Raw genomic sequence first — 24,781 nt, 5'->3', positions numbered from 1 at the left:
GTAGAGGGGAGCCGCAACTGCCGCCACAGCCGTGCAGCTGTTGCACTTCTCTCGTACGTGATAAAGGGTGCAACAAGATGCTGCGAATTTAAAAAGAAAACAGAAGTTGCAAATTGAAACACTGCGAAAATTAATATATACGTTGAGTATAATAAATATTTTCAAGCTCTTATAAACGGATTCTTTCCGAAGCATTAATTGCCAATTAATCTTACGAGTAAATGTAACTTTAATTTTACATGACATTAGGAATATGAAATAAAGTTATTATAAAATTAATTATTAAGAATGTTAAATAATTTTAAAAAATCTTGAAACAAATTTTGCAAACGAGATATGAAGTTTAATGAGACATTTTATTCTATGCGATTTATTCTATCCGATTTTCCATTACATTTACCTCATTCTCTTGAATTGGGTACTTGATCAAATTAGAATTTCTCCAGCACATCCGACAATTGTTATTGAAGACATCTCATTTTGAGGTCGAGCAATCAATATAATAGTAATTGCTCCCAATACTAACAAAATAATAATAATGCACGTACATCGTACGTGCTCCTCCTAACAAGATATCTTAACAAACGGCAAATTATAGTATTTGAACGATCCTGTTTTACTAACGTCAAATTTAAATTAACGATTTAAGTGATAAAGATATGGTACAAAGAAAAAAATTACATGTCTGTACCTATATAATAATAATCTTTTATTTATCAGTCCAATTAATTAAAAGAATTAAAATATTCCAAGATAGTAAAAATCTACAAAATATCTTTTTCTTTGTCACAAAATTTCTTGCATACAAGTTCATGCCATATATATTCCCGATGTACTCAATTACGCAAATCAAAACATTGTATCAATTGTAAGACAGCGTAAAAATGTTTACTCAAAACAAAGATTAATTAAAATTTTAAAAACTCAATATACACGCATTTCGTCAACTGTTAAAAAATTATGTAAACCGTATTATACTATTCAAACAAATTATAAGCTGAAGAAATGTTTGAGTAGGACACGTAGCGACGGTAGCAAAGATCCTTCTCAAGATTCCGTAGAAGTTTCATACTGATAACCTGCCAAGTGACGACCGCGGATTGCCAGACGATGCACGAGTCTCCATATATTTTGGAAATTCCAGGAACGTGACTTGAGATGCTACAGAGATATTTTGGTGTCTAGATTAAAGTTTGTCAAGTTCATTAATTAACTAAGAGGTTTAACATTTATCATGTGACTGAATAATTGATTCAATAGCAGTATGCAACATTTTGTTATAGAAGAAAACAAAATAGCTTAGCATTCAATTCGGAAAAACCTAAACACGCTGAACAATACATGACAAAACTAGTCATAGTTATAAGCTGAGAAGAAATTTTATATTAAAATAGATATTTGCGTTATTTTTAGCTCAGATTAAGTCTCTCGAAATCTGACAAATTTGCGTTATGCATTGCGTACAATGATTACGCAATAATTACCGAAACATCGTTAAATGATACATAAATTTATGTTTTATTTATTTAGGTGCATCATTTGTGAGTTAAATAATCATTCATAATTCTCAATTCATACATTATTGTATTAATAATTAATTAAAAACGTGAATTATTCAGTTTTATGTTGCAATAAAATATCATAAAACGTGAATATTCACGCAAATTATCGAAAATAACATGTAACATTGTGCTAATTAGTATAATAGCTGTAGCGGTTGCAAGAGGTTTTTGCAGATTAAGTTGACTATCTCTAGACATTTAATTACAACAATAATTTCTTACTAAAGTCAATATGTTCGAATTATTGTTTACCCATAATTAAATTGTTGATAATGAATATCAAATAATACGGTGGAAGTGGTTGTCATTAGGGTGAAACTTCCTTCACTCCAGCCCACATCGACATTGAGATAATTACGTGACGTAATTTACATAGGAAGCTTAACATGCTATAGTTACTTCTCCGACTGCAATCACAGTTATGCAATCATCATTATGCAATGACAAACTAGTCCCTTTGCCAAAGCCAATTACAATTTCTTGTTACAGCGAGCCTAAAACGGCGCGACAAAGAGTTGAGTTTAGAGACAACTCAATGTAGATCCAAATATATGATGTAGGTCGTAGAAGAAAAATTGCATAAAAAATTTTTTTAATATTACATAAATTCTATTTTGCAATAACTACATTTAAAAGTAATCTAAAATGGCCAATTTTTGTTTTAACATTAATGAGAAACATAATTAAATTCGTGGATATATACTACTATATATATTTTCTTAAAACAACATTTATAGTTGTTTCCCATATTTCGAAAATTCAATTCAATTAAATTTAAAAGTTACAGAAAAACGAATCTGTTATAGATCTTTGAAAATAATATACTAAACGATATGTCAATTCGTCGAAATATTACTGATATTTACAGAGATTAATATATTCGTTGTTTTATTACATTGTTTCATATGAATTTCACGATTTTACGTGGAAGCAATTATACTCTACACACGTCTACGCTTCGGAGTCTGCAAGATTTGGTCGAGGACCATAATCATCGTGGTCGCTATTTTAGTACACGCGAAGAAGACTCACGATAACTCACGAACGAGGCTCGTCGACCCTGACTCAAATTCAAACAAGAGCCAGCTGTCGCCATTGCCTAATCCAACGTATCTCGAGGTCCCAGATTAAAAGAGAGATCGACAAATCTCTGCGAAAATTAAATTACGAACTCTATAAACAATTCCCTATATCTACTCATTTGATATCATCGATTGATTTATTTCTGAATAAAAAGATAAAATTTTTATAATTTTAAAACTTTTATAAAGTAATAGAATTTAATTTCAAATGTTTTTTTCGTACATAAAAGATTAGTGACGTCTTCCATGTATTCACACTCAATTAAACGTATAACATATAAATAAAGAAATATATATAGAATTTGCAATAATAATTAAATGTGTAATCAATTTATGCGATATAAATGATGTTACACTAAAGTTTTTTTTTTAGATATAAAGTCGATTTAATTGGTGTAATTTGAAAAAAAAGTAAAGCTCCTGAATCCTTTGAATCTTGCACGAGTGAGCAACTCGAAACGGGGAGACATTTTTCGTCTGAACGACTAGGAGCAGCTTCTACGGTCGTTCGTAGATACATCGATTCGTTATCGAGATATTGCTTTCGTGCAGCCACCGACAAGGAGAGTGGTTGGATTCACGAAGATTTATGATTTCACCGAACGTTCGCTAATTTTTTTCTCTTTTTTGACTTTCTACCTACAATCGTCTCGCGTGACTACGTTTGAATGTGCACAAGCGTAAAATGAAAAATTGTTTGTTGTGCATTATTTTTCTTGAAACGAAAAATAATGATGCATAATAAATAAATATTTTTATAATTAATCTTTTGTTTATTGATTGTTTCATCAAGTACAACAAATAAACAAATACGAAATAAAGAATAAAGAATCACTTTTTGATATTATCATTCGATATAATATCAATTATTGGCAGTTAAAAAACGTAACATAGGTCTGCTTTTCATGATCGATTTTTATATTTAAGACCATTTTAAGTATTATCTTAAGACGTTATCAACTAATCAGCCGTATTAGCATCTCAAGACATTACTTAATGATGGTCATGAAGTGAGAATCGATTATAAATACCGGCCATAATGTTCATTGTAAACTTCTCAAAGTACAATGCGGTGCAGCGGTGGTCTATTAATTAAGTTTCGTCGAACCCCATCTATCACTAAAAATGGCGCTACTCCGATTAAAGTGAAAACCGTGGTCGTCGGAATAAAGGAGTCCATTCTGCGTTTCTTCCGCTTTGCAGCTCGACTCTTTTGTGGGCCAGTCTGGGAAAATTTACTATCTTCTCGCGGTATCCTTAGCCAACGAACCGAACCACCGGGATGTATCAATCACTCGAGGCCTCTCCTACTCCTCCAGAAAGTTCAGTCATGTTCAAGCTACGAAGTTGCATTAAACTTATACATATGAAACGAGGTAGAAACATATAGTACTTCTGCGAAGTTTCACGGTATAGGATAAATATGAATGAAGATAGTTTCGGCAGTCATGTTCGCCATTATTCCACAATAACACCAGAATTTTTTCAAGATGCGCCAAAATTTATCTATTTAGAAGACTATTCCAAGCGATATTATTTTACGTTGTAAAATTCATGCTCTTGTTATTATTTCTGATAAACTAAATGAGATTATTATAAAATGTGCGTCATGGAGAATAAAAGAAATTGTGTACACATTCGTCGAAATGTGTACACGTCTCGACATTTTTCGATAAGTTTTCGTAGAACTTTCAAAGGACAATTGGATTTACAATTGGATATTGAAGTTTACCGTTTCGCTTTTCAATCCAATTCATGAAAATTACACAACAATATATTTATTTTGATAAAACTGTCTCTTTTTGCGGTGCTTTTAAATGAAATCATGCATTGTCTACTACCTTTGCAAATCCCCGATTACAGTAATTGTTTCAAACAGCTGTATTACAAACTTTTTATTACAAATTTTTTTCGAAAATTAAAGCTTATTTTACGTACACCAATTATGATAAAGTAATGTACGAATATATCTCTAAATTTTAATTCATCAAAAGCAATGAGAAGGGATTACCGATAAGTGACCAGTAATTAAAATTTTATTAGCATCTCTATTGTGAGAAATGAGTAGCTTATAAATTAGCATATGGGACGGACTACGCCCTTCTCTAAATGTAAAGGATACGGATTATGCTACTATACATTCATATGTATATGGATAATATCCTGATCGTGCCATTATACGATTCACGTTCAAGAGATAAGTCGGATCTAACGCTCTTTACTTAACTGGGATTTCACTCGAAAGGAAACGATGTTTGTTCAAAACATTTGCCCCGGGATACTAGAGAATCGTGGATCAAAGGTTTTCCTCGTCCGGAAAGAGTTCGCCATTCCAACACGCTCGCCTTTTTTCCCCGCATTATCAGTGAACGGTGCGCAGCAGTAAAGTGAAATCTGGCTAGCGTGTTCTTGCCGCGAGCAATCTTGTAAAAGTTCCCTCGAAGCTCGCTTAAAAATCGATTTCTCAGAGAGATACGATATGTACGTGTAGGAAATCGATTATTGGTCATTGAACCACCGCTACGAAAATGATTGCTCTCTCAATATTCCGGTCAGCGATGCGAGATTCGCGGTTTAACGCACAAGCTGATTGCCTGATAAATTATTTATCTGCGATTAATTCGAACGTTGTAGCTTTTCCATAACCAATCACAGATTTTTAACTCGCGAGTGAGATACAAATAATATATTACGCTTTTATTACAAATATTTATTGGGTCAGCAGAACTTATTATTAATATTATTATTAATATTTTGCTAACGAGTAATGATTAATTATTTAATTTAACGTAAATTCTGCTTTTTCTCAATATAATTATTGATGTAGGCTAAAAGTTATGCTTCTATTTGAACAATTTTAAATATATTTAGATAGAGTCTTTTCAAATTGTCAATTTGTATTTTTTATAGCTTAAACTCTCGCTTTCATTATATAAATGCGACTTACCTTCCAAAACTCGTTCACAAGTTAGCTCTTTCGGATATTGCTCGGGATAATTCGGGCTATAAAATTCCTGCTTTGACGGGTCCCCAACTACAAACTTCTCGCAGAGGTCTGGGATGTGTCTGATCTGGCGTCGTGGTATGGTGATATTTTTCGTGAATGTCGTCATCGACGTCGTGTTTTTCAAGTTGCCATGGGAGAACGTCCCGAATGATAGTTGTGTCACGGACGTTGGCATTTTCTACACAAATTGTAAAGCCACGTTTGAATATAATACTAAGGTCATCATATAAAATTTTTTACGCATCAAAATTAAAGCTTCGAATTAGTGCAACAATCATATAATTTCTTCTGTAGGATGAGAATGTGAAAAGTGAAAATTTTTAGCATTGAAGTTAACAGAGAAATTTTCACTTTTCATGTTTCCACCCTAGAAAAAAAGTATATGATAGCTATCTAATTGAGAAAAATTGCGAAAATTTAAATGTATATAACTTTTTAAATTTTGAAAAATGATCGTAAAGCAATGTAGAAATATTTTAAAATTTGAAGTTTTAGTTTTCAAACGCTTGAATTTTTTTCAACAATGATTTTTATTTAAATCACTGTTCAGTTAATTATAATTAATTTGGTTAATTTGGCTAATTTACAAAAAATTGACAAAAATTTAATTTTACGGACGTCAAAAAAATTTTTTGTAACTGTTTTAAATAATTTTAAAACTTTAAATTTTCAATTTAATATGCACTTTTAGAAATCAAGGTGCTATATTTTTATCACGTTATCTTGTAACTTGTAATAATCAGTGCATTTTCAACTCATTTCGGTGGAAGTTTCTAATGTGTTGTAAGCATTAGCATTCTCTCCGAGGAATACTATTACCATTAATGGAGGTTGTATAATCAAACTTACATTTTGTGCACAGGCGCGCATATGTGTGTCTGTGTGTATCTGTATGCGTGCAAATAAACAGATTTTGAATCTTACATAATTTTTAAGTTTATTAAAAACAAAACTGTTTTAAAATCTACGTTTTCACTTCTTTGACAAATTACTTTCGACAATGTTCTTATAAATTCTAAATAATTCTAATATTAATGGCACATTAAAAACTTCTACTAAAAGTCGAAAATGCATTAATTATTTCAAGTTACGTGAGAAAAAATTGCAGTTTTATTTCTAAAATTGCATTTTAAAGAGAAAATTTCATCTTTCAAACTATTTGAAACAAAGTTAAGTGCAAAAATTTTTTTCTTTTATATGTATGATCTTGAAGCTAGAGCTTTTCTATTAACTTTTTAGATTGACTTGGAAGTGGTCTAAATAACAAGTATTATCGAGAAAAAAAATCAATAATGTTTGTAAACTGAGATTACAAAATTTAAAATGCTTCTAAATATATCGCTTTGCAATAATTTTTTTACAAAGTTACATATTTAAATAATACCAATATTTCTGCCAATATTTTTAACAATAAACCATATATTCGAATTTTCCCTGTTTTTTGATTAATTCAATGCTTTAGTTTTGGAGTGTATTGTACGATGATTTGCAATGGCGTTTTGAATATTGAAATGTAAGACAAGAGATATTCGCATGAGTAATTTTCAAGTGAGCTCTTTGCGGCTTTTGTCATTGCATGCATGTCTCGTTAATTTGAGCTACGCAAGATTGAAAATTTACATGATCAATGAATTATGAGCCTTTAATTCTCGAGATATCAAGCCGTTAATTAAATGGAAGCCCAATTCCGCTTTGGGCAACTAATACTGTAATACCGCTAAATTATAGTTATCGTTCGCATTACGATATTGGAAACGGCGCTGAGTAATTACGACTATTATGTCGTGAGAGATTATCGATATCGATGAGAGGTATTGTATAGAGGAATCCGTACTATTGTTTAATATCAATATCTTGCGTAACGTTTAATCTATTTGAGTTGGAGGACATCTATCTAGTTCCTGTAGAAATTTATAAAAAAATTGTAGCACTTTATAAAAAGCTTTTACTTCTACGAATGTTTAATTATCTACTTAATTATCAATAAATAATTTAAATAATTTATTATTCTCTCTAATTATCCTAGTTCTAGTTACAGTTCTATTTTAAAAACTTAATACATTAGATTCTAAGATAAGAAAAAAGGGAAATATACGAGAAAATCTAATTACTAGTCTTGAGATAAATTATTCTGAACATTCTGGACATCTGCAGTCTTAATCGCGACCAAATTTCCAAATAATCGCTACTAGCTATATGAGATTCGGTGCGAATTACATCATAGGAGCTTCTAGAAGTCGACGAGGTCCTCACGAGATGATAGCCAATCGTCGACGACTGCGAGGATGATGACTCGATGGAAATCCGATTGGACGGATCCGTCTGGCTCGTTTCGTTGCTCCTGGAGGAGATGGACGGGTTATGACTAGTGATCCTTGCATTCTCGGTGTCATTGCCCCCCGGCGCCTGCATCCTCCTCCCGTCCTCGTCTTCTTCGGATCTCTCGACCACCGTTTCCAGAAAACTCAAATCCGATCGAGTTCCAGGACTCGATCTGTCTACGTTCCAAGAGCTAGTTTCCAAGAGCTTGCCATTCGAGGGCCTGGTCTCCCTCGCGGCGTGCTCTAGACTTGAGGACGGCCAGGATCGTGGCGACGAGGATCGACTAGTTTTTCGAGCGCTGTACGTGCTCCACCGCGGATCCTCAGCCTCTCCCGTGGATGCTCCAGTAACTAAAATAGTAACGGTATTGATTAATATACAATATTAATTTTATTAGAAAAATGTGTTAAATAAAAATTTTCTTCAATCAAAATTCCTCGTAATAATTAAATTTAAAATTTTCAATTATGTTATATATCACTGTTGCAATTTAAACATTTTGATACAGAACATACCGAATAAGTTATTAAAGTTGCAAAGTTAATAATTAAAAGCAACATTTCTCACGTCATTGATACAAGCCTATTAATAAATTCATAACTCAAAAATGTAATACAAATTTCTTCATTCCTATTTTTGCAGTGTAATACACACACAATCTAATGCCAATTAATTGGAACATTTAAATATGCTTTAAAAAAAGAAAGAGACGTGTTTTCCTCAAAAATAGCCGATTCCTATTTTAACACGGAATTGAATGGAGTAACAATGAATGAGTAGTACTCGTACGGGCAACACTCTCTAAATTGGACGTTCGAATTTCATTCCTGAAAACGAACGCGATATCAACACTTCTCGTATGCGCCTTTTTAACTTTCCACCGTTCTCTTTTTTTTTTTAGCTTCCAACGCCCGGTAACTAACGAGATTTAACGTTGTCGCTTGCACGAAACTACAGGCAACTTGATTCGCCATAAAGTGATCCACCTTGATTTAACGAGTGGGAAAATGCCGGCCTTTGTGTTTCTCTTACAGAAACTGTTTACTCCGCTCTCCAAATGTCATTGCTTGCTACACAAATCATCGCAGAAACATCTACAAAGTTATTACAATAATTATATATTTTAAATTTGTCGAAAGCTGATTATATCTTGATAATTAATTATATACTTTGCCTCCAATAATCTCGTAGAAAAAAAAAGCTCGGATTGATGCATTATCTAATTTTACAGCTATATGTATATCCGTTCCTCAATATAAATAAAATATAAACTCAATATAAATACAAAATAAGATTCCCCTCTTTCTCTCTCTCTGATGCCTCTTTGCTGTTAAATATACGACAAGGATAAATAGAATTAATTCACGTAATAGAATTAATTCACGTAATCGTGAAGCAGTACTGTACAGAAGAGGAATACTATTTCGTACATACCATCTCTTCCAGACGCATATTGCATCTTGGAGAGTAGGGCGGCCACCTATATTGCACTGCGTTTTGTGCAGCATTCAGACAAGGGCATCTCAATATGAGACTTTAAAGCGTTCTTTTTTCCCTTTTATGAGGTCGATACGTGCCTTTTCTCCGCAGGCTAGAACTTGATAACCTCATGCGACTGCACCACCCGTTGCATCTCGATGGATAAGTTAACTATTTTACTGGCGAAAGCTCTCATCGTGTCTAGCATCATGAGCGGCTTGCTCACAAATTTTTAAGTCAATGTCCTACAAGAGGTTTTCCCTTTATCGTGCGATTTCAGAGGGTGATAAGCTAAGTTTCTGGCCAGAGAGTGCTTTTATCCCGCACTTTGGATTTGATACTTTCACAAGATCCACTGGACGGTATTTCACGAGGTATATCGTATATAGCGAATTTAGAATAATTTATTAAGAGTGCTTAAGTAAAATGAATTAATGTACTTTTATCTTTACTGTACTTTTATTTAATAAGATTTTTGACCTATTTATTTAATATTGTTACGTTATTTGAAATAACGCTGATATCATAAAAATATGTGCATACCATACTCTTTTGTAAATAAAATTACTATAACATTTATCTAGTAGAGCAACGTTACCAACACTGGTTTAACCTTTCTAAAGCAGCACCTTCATATATCTTAGAAACTTAACATTGCAGTGCACTATTAATACTGACAAAAACATAATCTGATTAGATAAAATAAATAACTACACAGTTTATACATTCTTGGTTTTTTTTAATATAAAAACGAATTTGTAAAAAACAAAAATAAAATTTGCATGAAATTTGCATAGTTAAAACAATAGTGAGTATATTATCGACAATATTAGATTATTTTACATATTTTGTAGCTTTCTAAAACTATTTCATATTTTACTCTCTTATATTTTCATCATAATATGGTTGGAAACATAAAATCGCAGTGCAGCGTGAAGCGAAACGGTTTTCTATAAAAACAGACAGGTCTGATGACGTGTTGGATTGATGTCGTCAACTTGACGACTGAAAAGAAAACTTACTTATTAAAAATATTAAATCGTTAGCCAATAAAATACCAGAATCAAGATAAGGTGCTAAAATCGACAAAAAGAAAACATTAACTTTCGACTGTATACGTAGACTGTATACGTGGATTGGGGCAGTATTTAGGTTAAAATTATCATAGCTGAGATTACCGGAGCTATAACTTTGTTCTCACGGAAATATACCGGTGCATTTCTCCATTTACAGTGTAAAGATATTTTATGTTTTAGTTATAGCCTTTTAATCTTATAAACTTTGTTGTTTAATTCATAAATATTAAACTTTGTTGTTTAATTACATGAAAACATATTTTATTACTTTTTTATCAATTTATTTTATAATTTCTTAACTCTTTCACTATGGAACCGTGTCTGAATTCTGCCATTACTGTTTATTTTGCAGTCTTAGGGCTTAATTTCTCAGCTTTTCTTTAATTATGTTACAAAAAATTAATTACTACGATACGAAATAGTATAACTGCTATACTAACCAATAAAAAACTCTAATTTATATATATATACATATATATATAACATATAACATATATAACATATATATATATATATATAACATATAACATATAACATATATAACATATATATATAACATATATATAAAACATATATATATATGTTTTTAAAGTTTAATTTTTAGCTTTTGTTTGAGATATTATCCAAAAACAAAATGGGGTATTAGCATCGACGACCTTCTTTAATATAAGTTTAATGAGATGTGGAGTTTATACTATCGTCTATTAATAAGTTTAATTGCTTTCGTAAATTTATTCTTCTTGAATGCACTTGGTATTTATTAAATCAGCGTTTCTGCGCCGATTATTTCCTTACGATTGCCTTGCGGCTCATAAACAACGAGCTTTATGTATTCCGACATTATCGGTTTCTAGACTAGGGGATAAAGGCTGAGCTGGTTCTTATCGAGAACCGCGCACGGATACGGTCAAAATTCATTCGCTCCATTTACCATTCATTTCCTAAAGACAGAATCAGAACATAATAGCCTCCTTCAGTTATTATTGTTCAAAATAGAGTTTGCAGTGAAGCGTGAAATCAGTATAAGCTTTATGTTGCATGAAATCGAATAAGGAAAAATAAGATTCGTAATTCTTAATGAATTTATAAATTTATAAACTAATCTCCTAAATATCTTGATAATTTTTCAACTAATATTATATTTAAGTAATGATTTTAACCGATATAAAATCAGATTGATTAATAGATTTAATATTTGCAAAGTCTTCTAAATATCTTGTTAATTTTGAATAAATCGTAAAACAATATTATATTTAAATAATAATTTTAATTGACATAGAATTAAATTTGTTACTGTTTATAGTTTCCGTATTGCAATATAATATTGTGAGATAAATGACGTATGCACGTTTCTTGAGAACATGTTATCTCGATCACAAGACAACTGGTCAGATATTGTTTTCCGTCCTGCCTCTCTGTGCGAATCTCTGAGAGTTTCTTACGAGTTACTTTTCACGGCTATCTATTTAGACCCGACATTTGTTTTTTCTAATTATGTATGCATGTGTCAATATATGAGTGAATAAGTGTGTGTATATACTACTATAAAATTTGATGTCCAGCGCACACAGAGAGTCCTGCAAAGTTATAGAACAATTAAGATATACAAATTGTGAAGTATCTTAACAAAGATATCTGCGAGAGCTGAGAATTATAATAAGAAGAGCGTCTTCGATTTTTCTCTAATTGTCCATGAATATAATCTACCCTAGGTACCTATATGTTAAGTCTTCATTATTAAATTGTAAGCCAATTTCAAGAGAAATTTCTAAAAGAGATTTGTCTCGCTCTTTTACTTATCTATTGCATAATTTATCAACAAAACATAATTGCTGATAAATTTTTAATTAAATGGATATATTTATACGGCGTCTGGTTTATTATTTACATTTTTGTCGCGCAATGTGAAATTTGCCGAAGTTACGTCGTTGAATTTCAAGAATTTCCTGCGACGCCATGTTTCCGAGGCGTCGGGTTTCTAAAAGCAGGAACGACGGCGGAAATCTACATCCACCTGCAGCGAGTAAATCAGATCCTCGCCTGCTAGGTGTCTCGTCCTCTCTCCCGCTAGGGTATCCTCTCTCTCCTTGGCAAACAATTTTGTAGCTTCTTGTTTCTTTCCCCTTGCACCACTCTTTCGCGCGTTAGTTTCTCTTCGTCTCGCGTATAAGAATATTGCAGCATGCCCGCGATAATCTCTTTTTCACTCAAGACATTCATCGCGCTGTTTACATCATCACTTTTTCTTCAAAGAGCCCATGTTGCCCATCTCATCTAGAAAATGGCGGCATTGTGCGCATCTCACGAGAAACGAGCGACACTTTTGTATCGCGATATCATTTATGACATTAGCAATATAAGATTGATGATACATAATGGAAAGAAATAGAATTGATAGTGTAAAATTTGTTCTTTTTTCTTATTGTTTGTTAACTCTCTTAACCATCAGGTTACAATGACCGCGATTGAGTTGTATGCATAAATTGTAAGCAGATGCATATGAACATCCATGTAACAGAGTCGAGAGAAGTTAAAGGGTAGGAAGATAAAGAGAGAATTTGATTCCAGGAAAGGTAATGTACGAAATATCTTAAAATGGAAAAATAAAAGAAGTGCTATTATGACCGTCATTTACATTTTGTACAATAACTTTATTAATAAATGATATTTTATAATTTTGGTTCTTTATAATTTAAATTAATACTTTATACTTATATTTTTTAATTTATAATAAATTGAAAACTTAACGATTACATTTGTCATTGTTCAATCGACACTACACTCAGAGTTATAAAATATTTATTACTTAGAATGTTATTTATAAAAACATTACATATGCTGCCAATTCAGTGCGCGCATATAAAATTTTATATATATTTTTTATGATTTCTTATTGCACGACATTTTGTGCGAGTTACTGTACTTGTTAAATAAAATTACAATTATATAAATTTAAACAATGACTTTATTCAAAATATTTTATAACGTTTTAATTTTACGCAAAATCTAAAATTTGAAATTTCCAAGATGATAGCTCGAGTAGCTCTAAAATAAGAAAGAAGTTCTCTGTGGTGGTTGCTTATTTTGTAATGTACATCTCGAGCGGTTCTTTCGGAATAATTTGAGCCTTTTTTATTAATTAACTTTATTTTTTGCGTGAAATATGCATTTATTTGTAAAATTAAAAATTTTTGTAGCCCGAACGATATCCGATGAGCAAATGAAATTAAATAAAACGTAGCGAAGCAGTAATAAAATAAAAACAATTATGTACGAGATCGTTAAATATCAACAAACGTAAAAACTGAGTATTTAAAAATTAATCGAATAAACCACTGATCATACAACTATTTATTTTAAAAATATTACAAATTACTCTGTTACGTCGAATTTGTAGAAATAACAATGCCGTTAATACATAGCGATATTTATTGGAAATATTCTAAAAAAATAGATGCGCATGTGTGCGTAAATTTGCAGGATAAAATTGTTGAAATAGTACCGATTCAATTTTTAAATAGCGTTACGTCACTTAATTCAACCGTTGTACTCTCTAAGAGATTATTTGAGAAATATATACCTATATTATTGTTATAATAATTTATTATACTTAAAATTTAAATACAATAGAGAATTTGTTATTTACTTTTATAGAAAAATTATAATATTGTTGCTACTTTGCGTATCCATATTTGGATAGTGCTTGAAAACATTAGATAATCAAATAATTCAAACAGTTTGAATATCAAAATCTGAAGATATATTTGAACGGTTTAAATTTATTTTAGATTAAAAAGTTCAAATATATAATTTTATGTATAACACAAATGATCCTTATATAACCAGAAAGTGTAATAACAAATTAAAATTATAAATACCGGTTGAAAGCAGTTCTTAATGCTCAATAATTTTTTTTTTAGGTGAATTTATTGTAAACATTTACAAGATTTGTTATAATATTATTGAATCTGTTATAATATTATAGTACAAACAAAATTTTTTTAAATGTATTAAAGTTATGTAAAAAAAACAGTGTTTTTCTAATCTTTTTTTACTGTTCAAACTAACTAAATTTCAAACGAATAACGAATTGACATTACAAAACTATCACTACTTAAATTTAAACTGGAAACTCATTTTATTATTTCAAATTATTCGAACAGATGGAATATATATATATATTCAAATCTTGTCTGAGTTCTACATTTGGAATGGATCGAGCTATAAAAGCTGTAGGGACTCTATAACTGACTTAAGGACAGACTAAGTTAAAATGATTTATGTTTAATGTTCACAGTACTATTAGAATTAAATTAATAGGATTAAAGTTTTCTTTTCGCTCTTGTTTGTAGATTAGATAAAGAAAGTTTTACGAAATGTCCTAAAGTCTCCTAAATTGAACGAGATTACCTTAATCATGATTTTAACGACTGTGATATAAATGGTTGTTTCTTTTATAACGGATAAAAAACGAGCAAAAAAGAATACTGAAAGTGGTGTCCAGAATCTATGAATCATACTCTCTATAAGTACAAAAACTGTAAAATAAGAATGAATAAGTAAGAAGAAAATATAGCATTTCTGTAAAAGAACGCTTTTGCGACATTATCAAAATGAGTTCTATGTGAAACGAAACGAACTAAAGTAGACTCTGGTAGAGCACCATTACAGTTTTGACAACTTTAAATGCAATTTAGAAAACCTTAATAAACCGTACCACTTACAGGTTTATAAAAATTATTTATTAAAAAAAATTATAATTATACAAAACATATAAAAAATATTATATAAAAAAAGATAAATGTTGTACTTAATTATGATAAAAATTTAAAAATGGTTCTTCATAATTTCTGAGTTATAAGCCTGTATAAGTAAAAAATGCAATTTAGACAACCTTACTCTGTATAGATAGATGTACGTATTAAATCTGTGCTAATGCATAAGATTGTTTCTTCAATTCCTATGAGCATAGAGTAAAGCAGAATCCATTTTTGTGCAGTTGCGAAAGCAAAATACGTGCTACGAGAAAGCATGTCAGATTACGAAAGGAAAGAGTTCTCACGTCTGGAATAACTTGTACTTGAAGTATTTCAATGCATACGTACAAGTCTCACAAGTTGATAGTATCTGACGTTTTCTCGAAATAAAATTGTGAATCACAAAAATGACAATTCTGTCTTTTTAAACTAAAAATTTAATCTAATTTAACTTGAGATATTGTTATCAAATATTTCGAGAACGTAATATAAAGATTAATTTGAAATTAATTTATAATTTCTAACTCGTACGATTCTTACATCGTAATTGCATTATAAGAAAAAATTGTTATAAAATATCATGCCTTATAAAAGTAAAATTAACATAGAGTCGTGATTACTAGTAAAGATTTTTAGTAAGGGAGAGAGGGAAATGCAGTGCCTATACCGCATTAGAACCCTCAATGTTAAAGGGCTCTAAAATTTTAAATAAGACATATATTTTATTATTTTTATTTATTATTTTCATTCAAATTAATTTACCTAATATATGTAATTTAATTAATTTGATTTATCTAATTTAGCTATTAACTTATCTAATTTGATTTTAATTCTAAATTATATTTATAATTTATAAAATAATAATTTAAATGTAATGAAATTTTTGTTATTACACTTAACTTTTATGGTAAGATAATATATATATTCTGGCAATAATTGCTTAACATTCTAACAAAGAAATTATTAATTGGACATATTGGCATTATTTCTTATGCGGTAAGTAATAAAAAATTGAGAGCAGTGATACATGATTATTCATTACTTTGCAGCTTTTAATCTTTTAGCTGCGAAGGATATATATATATATATATATATATATATATATATATATATATACATATATACGTATATACGTCCTGAGAAAACAACCGCTTATTTACGAAGAGCGTATATACGCTAAGTTGATGAACAAATAAATGTTCCTTTATCTTTCATTATCTTTGCATTAGGATCCCAAAAATCTTTTGCACAGCCCTGACAATATTAAGCGCGTTTGATATACGTTTCCATAAATGGAACATGCAATGATTCTAATAAAATTTAATAGATGTAATACGTCTTTCTAGTATATAAAATAATTATGTGCGTTACTCCTAAATATTTATATTTAAAGAAGACGCGCGAAGCCAAAATATCAATGCGCAAGTTATCTTTACATAAGTATGTAATATTTTCATATATGCGTTTCATCACGAAATTATATATATAATATATATAATGTATACATAATATATACATATATAATCATATACATTTACAGCGCGTGAGCGTATTAAATTGGTGAATGCCATTACTTGTTCAACCCCCCATAGCTCCATATACTCCGCGAAACCCACGAGAAATTCCATTTTCCCCATTCCCAGTTACGGATTCCCTTGGATATTGTTTTCACAAAAACGTGAAAGAAACGACGTGACATCTGTGCTTTCACTACGGAATCGGAAACGCGATAACGATAGGTACGTCTTCACATTCATGAACAAAAGGCAAAATCTTGTAGATCAATTTCCATTTTAAAAGTAAAGAAAACCGTGATGTACTTTGCTTGCATAGATAATGTACAACGACTGGAAATAGTAAACTGAAAGAATGTTCTTTCGTAAAGAAAAAAAATAACAGAAGGAACGAACAAAATTTTCGGATAAAGTTCTTAGATAAAGATTAACTTCTTTTGGAAAATCTTTCAGATCACTCGTTTTTTAATCTTGCTAGAGCTTTATGCGCCGCCATCGTAAAGTATACATGGCTTTATCTCGCGAAGGTTGCTCGTAATTTCACTGTATCATTGATAACTTTCTAAGATAATATTTAACTAGTCTTCCTCACGTTTATTAAATCATACATGTACGTATATTTACGTTGTGTATACTAGCGAACACCATTACTTCCTAATCCTCTATAGCTCCAAAATGGAAGACCCACAATTCCATTTTCCCAGTTACGGATCCCCTTAAATTGTTTACACAAGAACAAAAGAAATAATGTGACATCCATGCTTCCACCAGGGAATTGGAAACGATAACGGTAGGTATATATGTTCACGTTTACGATTAAAGGTAAAATCTTATATATCATCTTTCATTTTAAAAATGAAGAAAACCGTATATATACCTGGCTTGCGTAAAATCACAGATGTTTATACGTACATCGTCTGTATAAATCGTACAATTGATAGAACTCGCTGTTTGCAAGAAGAAAATGACAGAAGGAACGAAGAAGAATTCAAGTATGAGATTATGAGATAGATTAATTTTGATTTTCTCCGAGACTCTTTTACAGAATTTTTTCTCAAAGATTTCGTTTCTTTTCCTTGCGCCTTAATCTTGTTGGAACTTAATGCGCTGCCATCATGAAGCATACCATATATGGCTTTATCTCACAAAGACAGCTCGTAACTTCGCTATATAATCGATAATTTTCCGAGATAATATCTAACTAGTCTTTCTCGCGTCTATTAAATCGACTTTCTATTAAAGGGGACGGTACTTCATCCCGAAGGGGAACGTTGACATAAAATTGTGCTCACACGGTCTGTAGCTCATCGAGATCGTCGACCCGTATTTCTGCTTCGCGTTTACCGTAAAACGAGATCACTTGATGCGGGCCCTTTGTCCTATAATAAAGTTAGCGTTTGTTTGTTATCGACGACCCGAAAAACGCATTGTACGCATTTCCAATTGATTTCACAGTTTCTTTTCTTTTTGATATATTTTTTTTATAAAAACTCCTGTTTTCTCTATAAAACATATGTTACTCAATAATTTTTGCTTCATCATATATTCCCCCTTAGTTATTTCTCGCCCTAATTTTACTCCTTGCTATCCCGCTGCAAAAAATAGGAAATGTCTAATAAACGAATTAACGAATTGCTTTAGACACTTGGCAGATATTTTCCTGATTATAAGAAAGCTTATTTAAGACAGAAATTACTATGACGATACACTCTTTTCTCTAGATTTATTACGCGACTATGGAAGTTAGTTACAATACTTGGAAAGACAGCATGCCATACTATCTCTTTTACTTTTTACCAAGTAGCAAGAAGCATTTCGCCGAGTGGGCTATGGATCAAAGAGATCCATTAATAAGAAAAAAGTGAAGGGAAAAGGATGACAACATGACAGAGCATAACAAGTACAAGCGCCAGATTATTAGACCATTACGAAATCATTCAATCAAGTTAATGTGAAATACACGTAATTTATACTGAAAATGTTGTTGCGTAGGTAAAGGAAACCGAGAAATATTTAAATTGTCATTTAATTAAATAAAGCCAATTAATTCAACTTTTTAAATTTTAACTGGAAACGTACATGATAAATTATCAAATCAAATATTTTATAAACAGAGAAAGAATGGTTTTGTTAACATATAACATCTAAAAATTTAGTTGGATACAGATCTAAAAATAACTTGATTAGATTATCAAAACAATTATGTTAGACACTCAAGCTGGTTGCTAGAATAGCAAAACTTTTTGCAGCATTATTTATTATATTTAAGCGTCCTTCATAATTATTTTGATGATCCACAAAATTATTTTTAGATCTATAGCTAGCTGAATTCTTAAATATTACAACACCATTCTTACCGTGTACGTTTTCGCATAAATTCTTCACAAACAGCAAAATTTTTCATTTCAATAATCATTACTTTTTATACTTTAAGTTCTTCGTTCGCGTTGGCATAAACGCCACACACCTAAGTCAGATTTATTGTCATCCCTGCCTCCCACCTTCCTTCCGCTTTATTCTGAAGTTCTAACGACCCTCACCGATACAAAACACATTTCGCCGACGGTGATTCGCATTGCAATCGCCTTTAAGATCTTGGCAGAATAGCTATGGCAATGGTCATTTTATGCTTCAATCTCATTGCTTCTGTTGGCAAAGTTCGAGAGTAATTTTGCCGTATTTCTATCAACGCGAACTTCTGTACACGCATTTATCGTATTGGCGAAAAGTAATTCTAAAAATATCACGCGTATGCTCTAATGCAAAATGCAAAATGTTTTTAGATTTGAAGGGCACTTGAAGAGAATGCTAAAGTCGTGAATTTAACTGGTTTAATAACGACAATACAATACGATTGTATCAATACATACACACGATTTACAACACATGTATACGATTTAGAAAAACGTTAATACGTCACTACATACTACTATATCGATATTGCACGCATTTATGCACAAATTTTACACATACTAATCGTTCATATTAGGTATTTAAATAAACACAATTTTAAAAACTCAACATTGTATTTTCTTGTAACTTTCATTTCGAACCATTTTTATTTGTGCAAATGCATTGTAGAATTTTTTTATAAAGCACATATTGACGCATGTTGACAGTAGTTGAAGACGCCATATTAGGTTAAGAATAGTTAAGACAGATTAACACATTTAAAAATTTTTTTTTATTTTCAATACAAAATTGATAAGTTTAGACTATATTAATGCCTGTACATTAATTTTAAATCTGTAAAAACAATTAGAAAAATAATTGCTGGAAAAAATTACATTACACCAGAACGGTCTTAAGATCCTCAATTTGCAGAAAGTTTTTTCTAATTCTTTTTAATTAAAATTATTTAAAACTTCTATTTAAAAAATATTTTAAATTTGAAATGTTTAAGAGGAAAGAAAGGAAATTGCGTACTTTGCGTACTTATGAAAAAATTACTTTAAAATTGATTATTTATGACAATATGAAATATAATTTAGATAATTTAGAATTTAGGTAATTTAGAATACACAAATTGCTGGTTTTTAGTTCCTTAAAGGTAATTTAAATATTAATTTTGATATGTAATACTCTTGAAAACTAACCCTTTTGATTTGTGTCATTTTTCCTGTTATTGTTTTTCACGTTTTTTTTTATTTTTTTTATTGAATTCAACTTGTATCACTTTTCCTGATTGAAGGCCGATTTAGAACACAATTCGCACAAAAAACGAAATTTGAAAAAATTCGATTTGTGTCACTTTTCTTGCGGGTAGACGATATGATATATACATGTATATGTGCAATGTCTCTACAAAACGTATACATGAAGTTCATAATCAAATTATTTAAATCAACTCAATTTTATATTCTACAATCTGACTACGATCGATCAATATTTCAGCGGCTGACCGGTTTTCACGAAGTTACAAAAGTAATATCGACCAGAATTTATATGGTGCCATGTAATAAGAATAACGTCGGTTCTTCGGAACAGCGATATTTCCTTGCGGACGATATTTTCTCCCGCGATATTTTCCTCGGGCGTCGAACGATTCCTCGTCCAATCCCAATTCCCTGAGCTTCGCTTCTTTTATCAACGCAATGCGCCTGACCAGCGCACTGACCAAGTCGGTCAGTCTCTCTGGTTCACGAACGGGTCTGTCTCTAAATCACTTACTGAATAAATCTTTCCTGAGTTCGGCCAGTGCGCGACATGCTGAAAGCGCGGCAACGAACGGTGCAAATTTATAACTAAGCGATACACATTTCGCTATCTCGTCTTCAACACACGATTCATCCATACGCTACATGCTTCTTCTGTCGTCGAAGTTAAATAAGTTATTTTTAATATAAGGGATACGTTACAGTTTAATTTTAAGATAGCTTTTATTATAATATTATAATATTTATTATAATATTTAATATTAAAATATTTTTTATTGTAACATTATATCTATTATATTATTTGAGATTCTAATACTTCATATATTTTATGAAAAATCTCTCTTCAGTTTAGGAAAATGTAAACATTATTACGCTATTATTTGTTTTCCAGCCGTGACGAATGACAAAATTGCACTCAAATTGCCATGTATTTTTACCTTGTCGCGATAATGATTGAACGTCCATTACCTAGTAAACTCGGTATAGCCCGAAGTACCGTCAATAATGTACGACATGTTTACGTGCTTACGAAGCTTGAAATTCTGCAGAAACCCGTTTCGATAAATTTGCAAAAGAATCTTGACTACGAAAGTGATTACATTATATTATTACGTTGCAACGTGTGTTAATGCTGTGACTTGCTTTGCTTGTCTCTCGGTTTTTCTTGATTAGTAGAATGCTCTGGGTCTTGCGATACAAATTATATGCTCTCATAATGAGCTTGTGAACTTCCAGAGAGTTCTTGAAAAAAGCGCGAGACTTATATTAGTAGAGAAGAAAGCGCGCTCTCAATAGATTAGAGTCCGCGCAAGGTGAATGGGGTTTCGTATTCGTGTCGTTTTGTGGGTACAAGTCACGTGCACCAATCACGCGGAATTTCCGTTCAAACATTCTACTAAGGACAAATGTGCTTACTGCGTCCTCTCTTGCATTGTGCTCAATTTACTCGTAATCAACGGTATTGAAAATAATCGAAAATAATTATGAATAGCAAGCACTCTTGAACAAGAACATATATATTTCATAAAAACAAGCAGAAATAATAATGTTTACATCAACATTTATCATTTTTTCTCGTTATTTTTTTATTTATATTAACACATTTAATCTTCTCTTTTTTTGTTACAAAATAGGAATTTCTGATGCGTCTTCATATTTCGCGCTCACAGTTTTGCACTGAAGAATATGCGGAATCATAAAAGTAATTAGCTAAAACCAGTAGAGTTATTAAAATAATGCACACAAATAAAAAAAAAATTTATGATACGAGTATTTTTGAAATATGCAGAGAAATGTCCATTAAGGGTATAGCTTACAACTGCCATCATTTTAAAATTTTGGCCAGTCGCAAAACAGCGTAATGCACGAAGCATTACTTTCTCATGTAATAGTATGATTGTGAGCAACCATTGATTGTGTTTAATACCGAGCGAAATAACATGCAGAGCGAATTTACGGGAAAATACGTTCCTATCTCGAATTTCGTGCAGTTGCATCCCCTATTTTTCTCGTCTCTGGAAAAAAAAACGACAGCGCACGGGAATCCGTGAACATCGGAAATCGGCATCCAGAGCAAGCGAGAGGACGTTTCTGTTAAGATTGCGGGGTCGAAGCCGTAAGATAGAAACGCAGCCTTCGATCTTTTTCGGTCTGCTTCGTTCGAGCATCCGTGTCTCAGTATCTTTCCCGACGCTATCGATCACTTTCGCAAAGTAAAAATTTCTACCGTCACTCGTACAGACTAAAATAGTTTGTGTACGTGCGCGGGCGAAGAAACGTATGATTATGATTTAAATATAATTGATTTTTTTTTATTTAATTATGAATTTTTTTTCTTTATTATTTATTTTAGATACAAAGTATATTAAGCAAATATGAAGATCACTTTACACTGAGTTTTTATTTTAAGAGTTTTCTCTGTAAGATATCGGAAATAAATTGAAAGAGATACCTTTTCAGTCAATGCATGTTTTCTTGCATATTATATTTGATGCACGAACATATCAGATAATTCATGATTCATGATATATAAAAAATTATTATGTACTATGCAATTTTGAAATTTAGAAGTATTAACAAAATCACGTAATTGTAATTAATGAATACTATCTCATTGTATTATTGCATTAGAAACACATTTCTTATTTTTCATGTAAAGAACTTTTTTTCAATTTATTAATATAAAAATAAAAATCAAGAAATAGCCAACAAGCATCAAAACTTAGAGCTCAAATAATAATTTTATAAATAATTTTATATAGATTTTCTACTTCTTCAAACTGCATGCATATTCATTAATTTAAAAACGCAGCTTTTAAATGAAACCAGAAAAATAATATCACAATATTAAATTACTAATAAATTTAATAATACTAATGATAAAAAAAATCTACAAGATCTTCCCATCTTCCTAAAAACTGTAAAAAATTTGTTGTGAAAAATTGTATCTTAACTAAAATTTGAATCTGAATCTCCCTACATTACGAATGGACGTCTTAGCCAGTTCAACCATCGAGACATATAATAATAATTATCGGAACAAATGATGATGTTAAGAGAACATTTCAGTCATTACTTGATTTTAATTGTGTTATGCATTTCTTATGAATATGTAAATTATTGTTAAATAAAAAAAATACATATTTAGAACATGTACGCATATATTTCTTTTAAATATTAATGAAAGTCAAACTATCTAATGTTATTTCTATACTTTGTTTCATGTTTTTTGCTTTAAATATTTTTGGGAACATATTATATTTCAACGTATTATATTTTAGGAATGTATACGTATACGAACAATCTCTCTCTCTCTCTCTCTCTCTCTCTCTCTCTCTCTCAAAATCAGTTTTTTATACAGAGATGATCGAATCCTTAAATTTATAGCATATTGTCTTTTTCTCTGTTTATCCAAGAAAGAGACTTTTCTTATCTCACGTAAGGTTTTTTCTCGTTTATAAACATGTAAAGCGCATCATTTGTTCCAAAGCTAACAGATACCGATCGATAATTTTAGTTCCAGTCTAAATCTCGTTTGTGAGAAATATAAATTATTGTTTGTCATTTCCTTTCTTTCGCACGGACGCGGACGCCGGAGTATTTCAGGAATCTGTTAGGGAAGAATTATTGCCGCTTTTCTACAGCACGGCAAACTCGTTGACGGCTACTCAGTTGAAGACAAAAACATTCAGTGAAAAACGAGCGCATCATTCCCGAATATTTTTACGAATCCATCGTCAACTTCGTAAAGTACAAGGCATATCGCATTAATTTTTTTTCTTCGAGTGAATGATTTTTGGATGCTTCAAGGACTACGTACGAGAAATTTATTGCCAAATACCGTAAAATTATACTGCAAAAATTTATATCTTTACTCCTAATTCATTAGATTGATATTATAATTAAGTATAAATAATATTAAAATTAATTCATCATAATTATTATAAATATTTCTATTTATAATTTTAAAAAGTATTTTTATAAAAGAATTTATTTTATTTAAGAAAAATTAAATTTTGAGAAAGAAAAATGTAATAGAAGATATTAATTAATAGTTGTAGTAATAATCCATAAATATGTAAATACTTAATATACAAATACTAAATATAACCATCAAATTAATTATATGTATTTTCGATAAATTTGAAATGCAAATGTACATGCAAATATACATAAATATAAATATCACTAATAATAGTAATTAAAATTTAATATATTACACGTAATCGTTTTTCCTGTTAAATTATTCTTTCATAAAAAGCAATGAGGATGCAATCCTATATATTGCAATAACGAGTAGATTACGTTGGTAACTCTTATCAGTTG

General features: G+C 30.8%; 1 protein-coding gene across 3 annotated transcripts in view; it reads right to left on the bottom strand.

The window, feature by feature from the left end:
• Positions 1-24,781, bottom strand: part of LOC105208229 — a 173,139-nt gene that overhangs the window by 59,878 nt on the left and 88,480 nt on the right. For 2 of the 3 annotated variants that reach the window (XM_026135335.2, XM_026135334.2), the window contains exons 3-4: positions 7,869-8,323; positions 5,592-5,829 (exon numbers count right to left, since the gene is read on the bottom strand). In XM_026135335.2, coding sequence (XP_025991120.1) covers positions 5,592-5,829; positions 7,869-8,323 — 693 coding nt within the window. The remainder of the gene's footprint in view (positions 1-5,591; positions 5,830-7,868; positions 8,324-24,781) is intronic. The other variant, XM_039456063.1, reaches the window with a different exon arrangement.

This window comes from Solenopsis invicta, chromosome 12 (genome assembly GCF_016802725.1).
Source record: "Solenopsis invicta isolate M01_SB chromosome 12, UNIL_Sinv_3.0, whole genome shotgun sequence".
NCBI classification, from domain to species: Eukaryota; Metazoa; Arthropoda; class Insecta; order Hymenoptera; family Formicidae; genus Solenopsis; species Solenopsis invicta.
The sequence above is the reverse complement of the archived record's forward strand: the minus strand, read 5'-3'. Positions and strand labels throughout refer to the sequence as shown.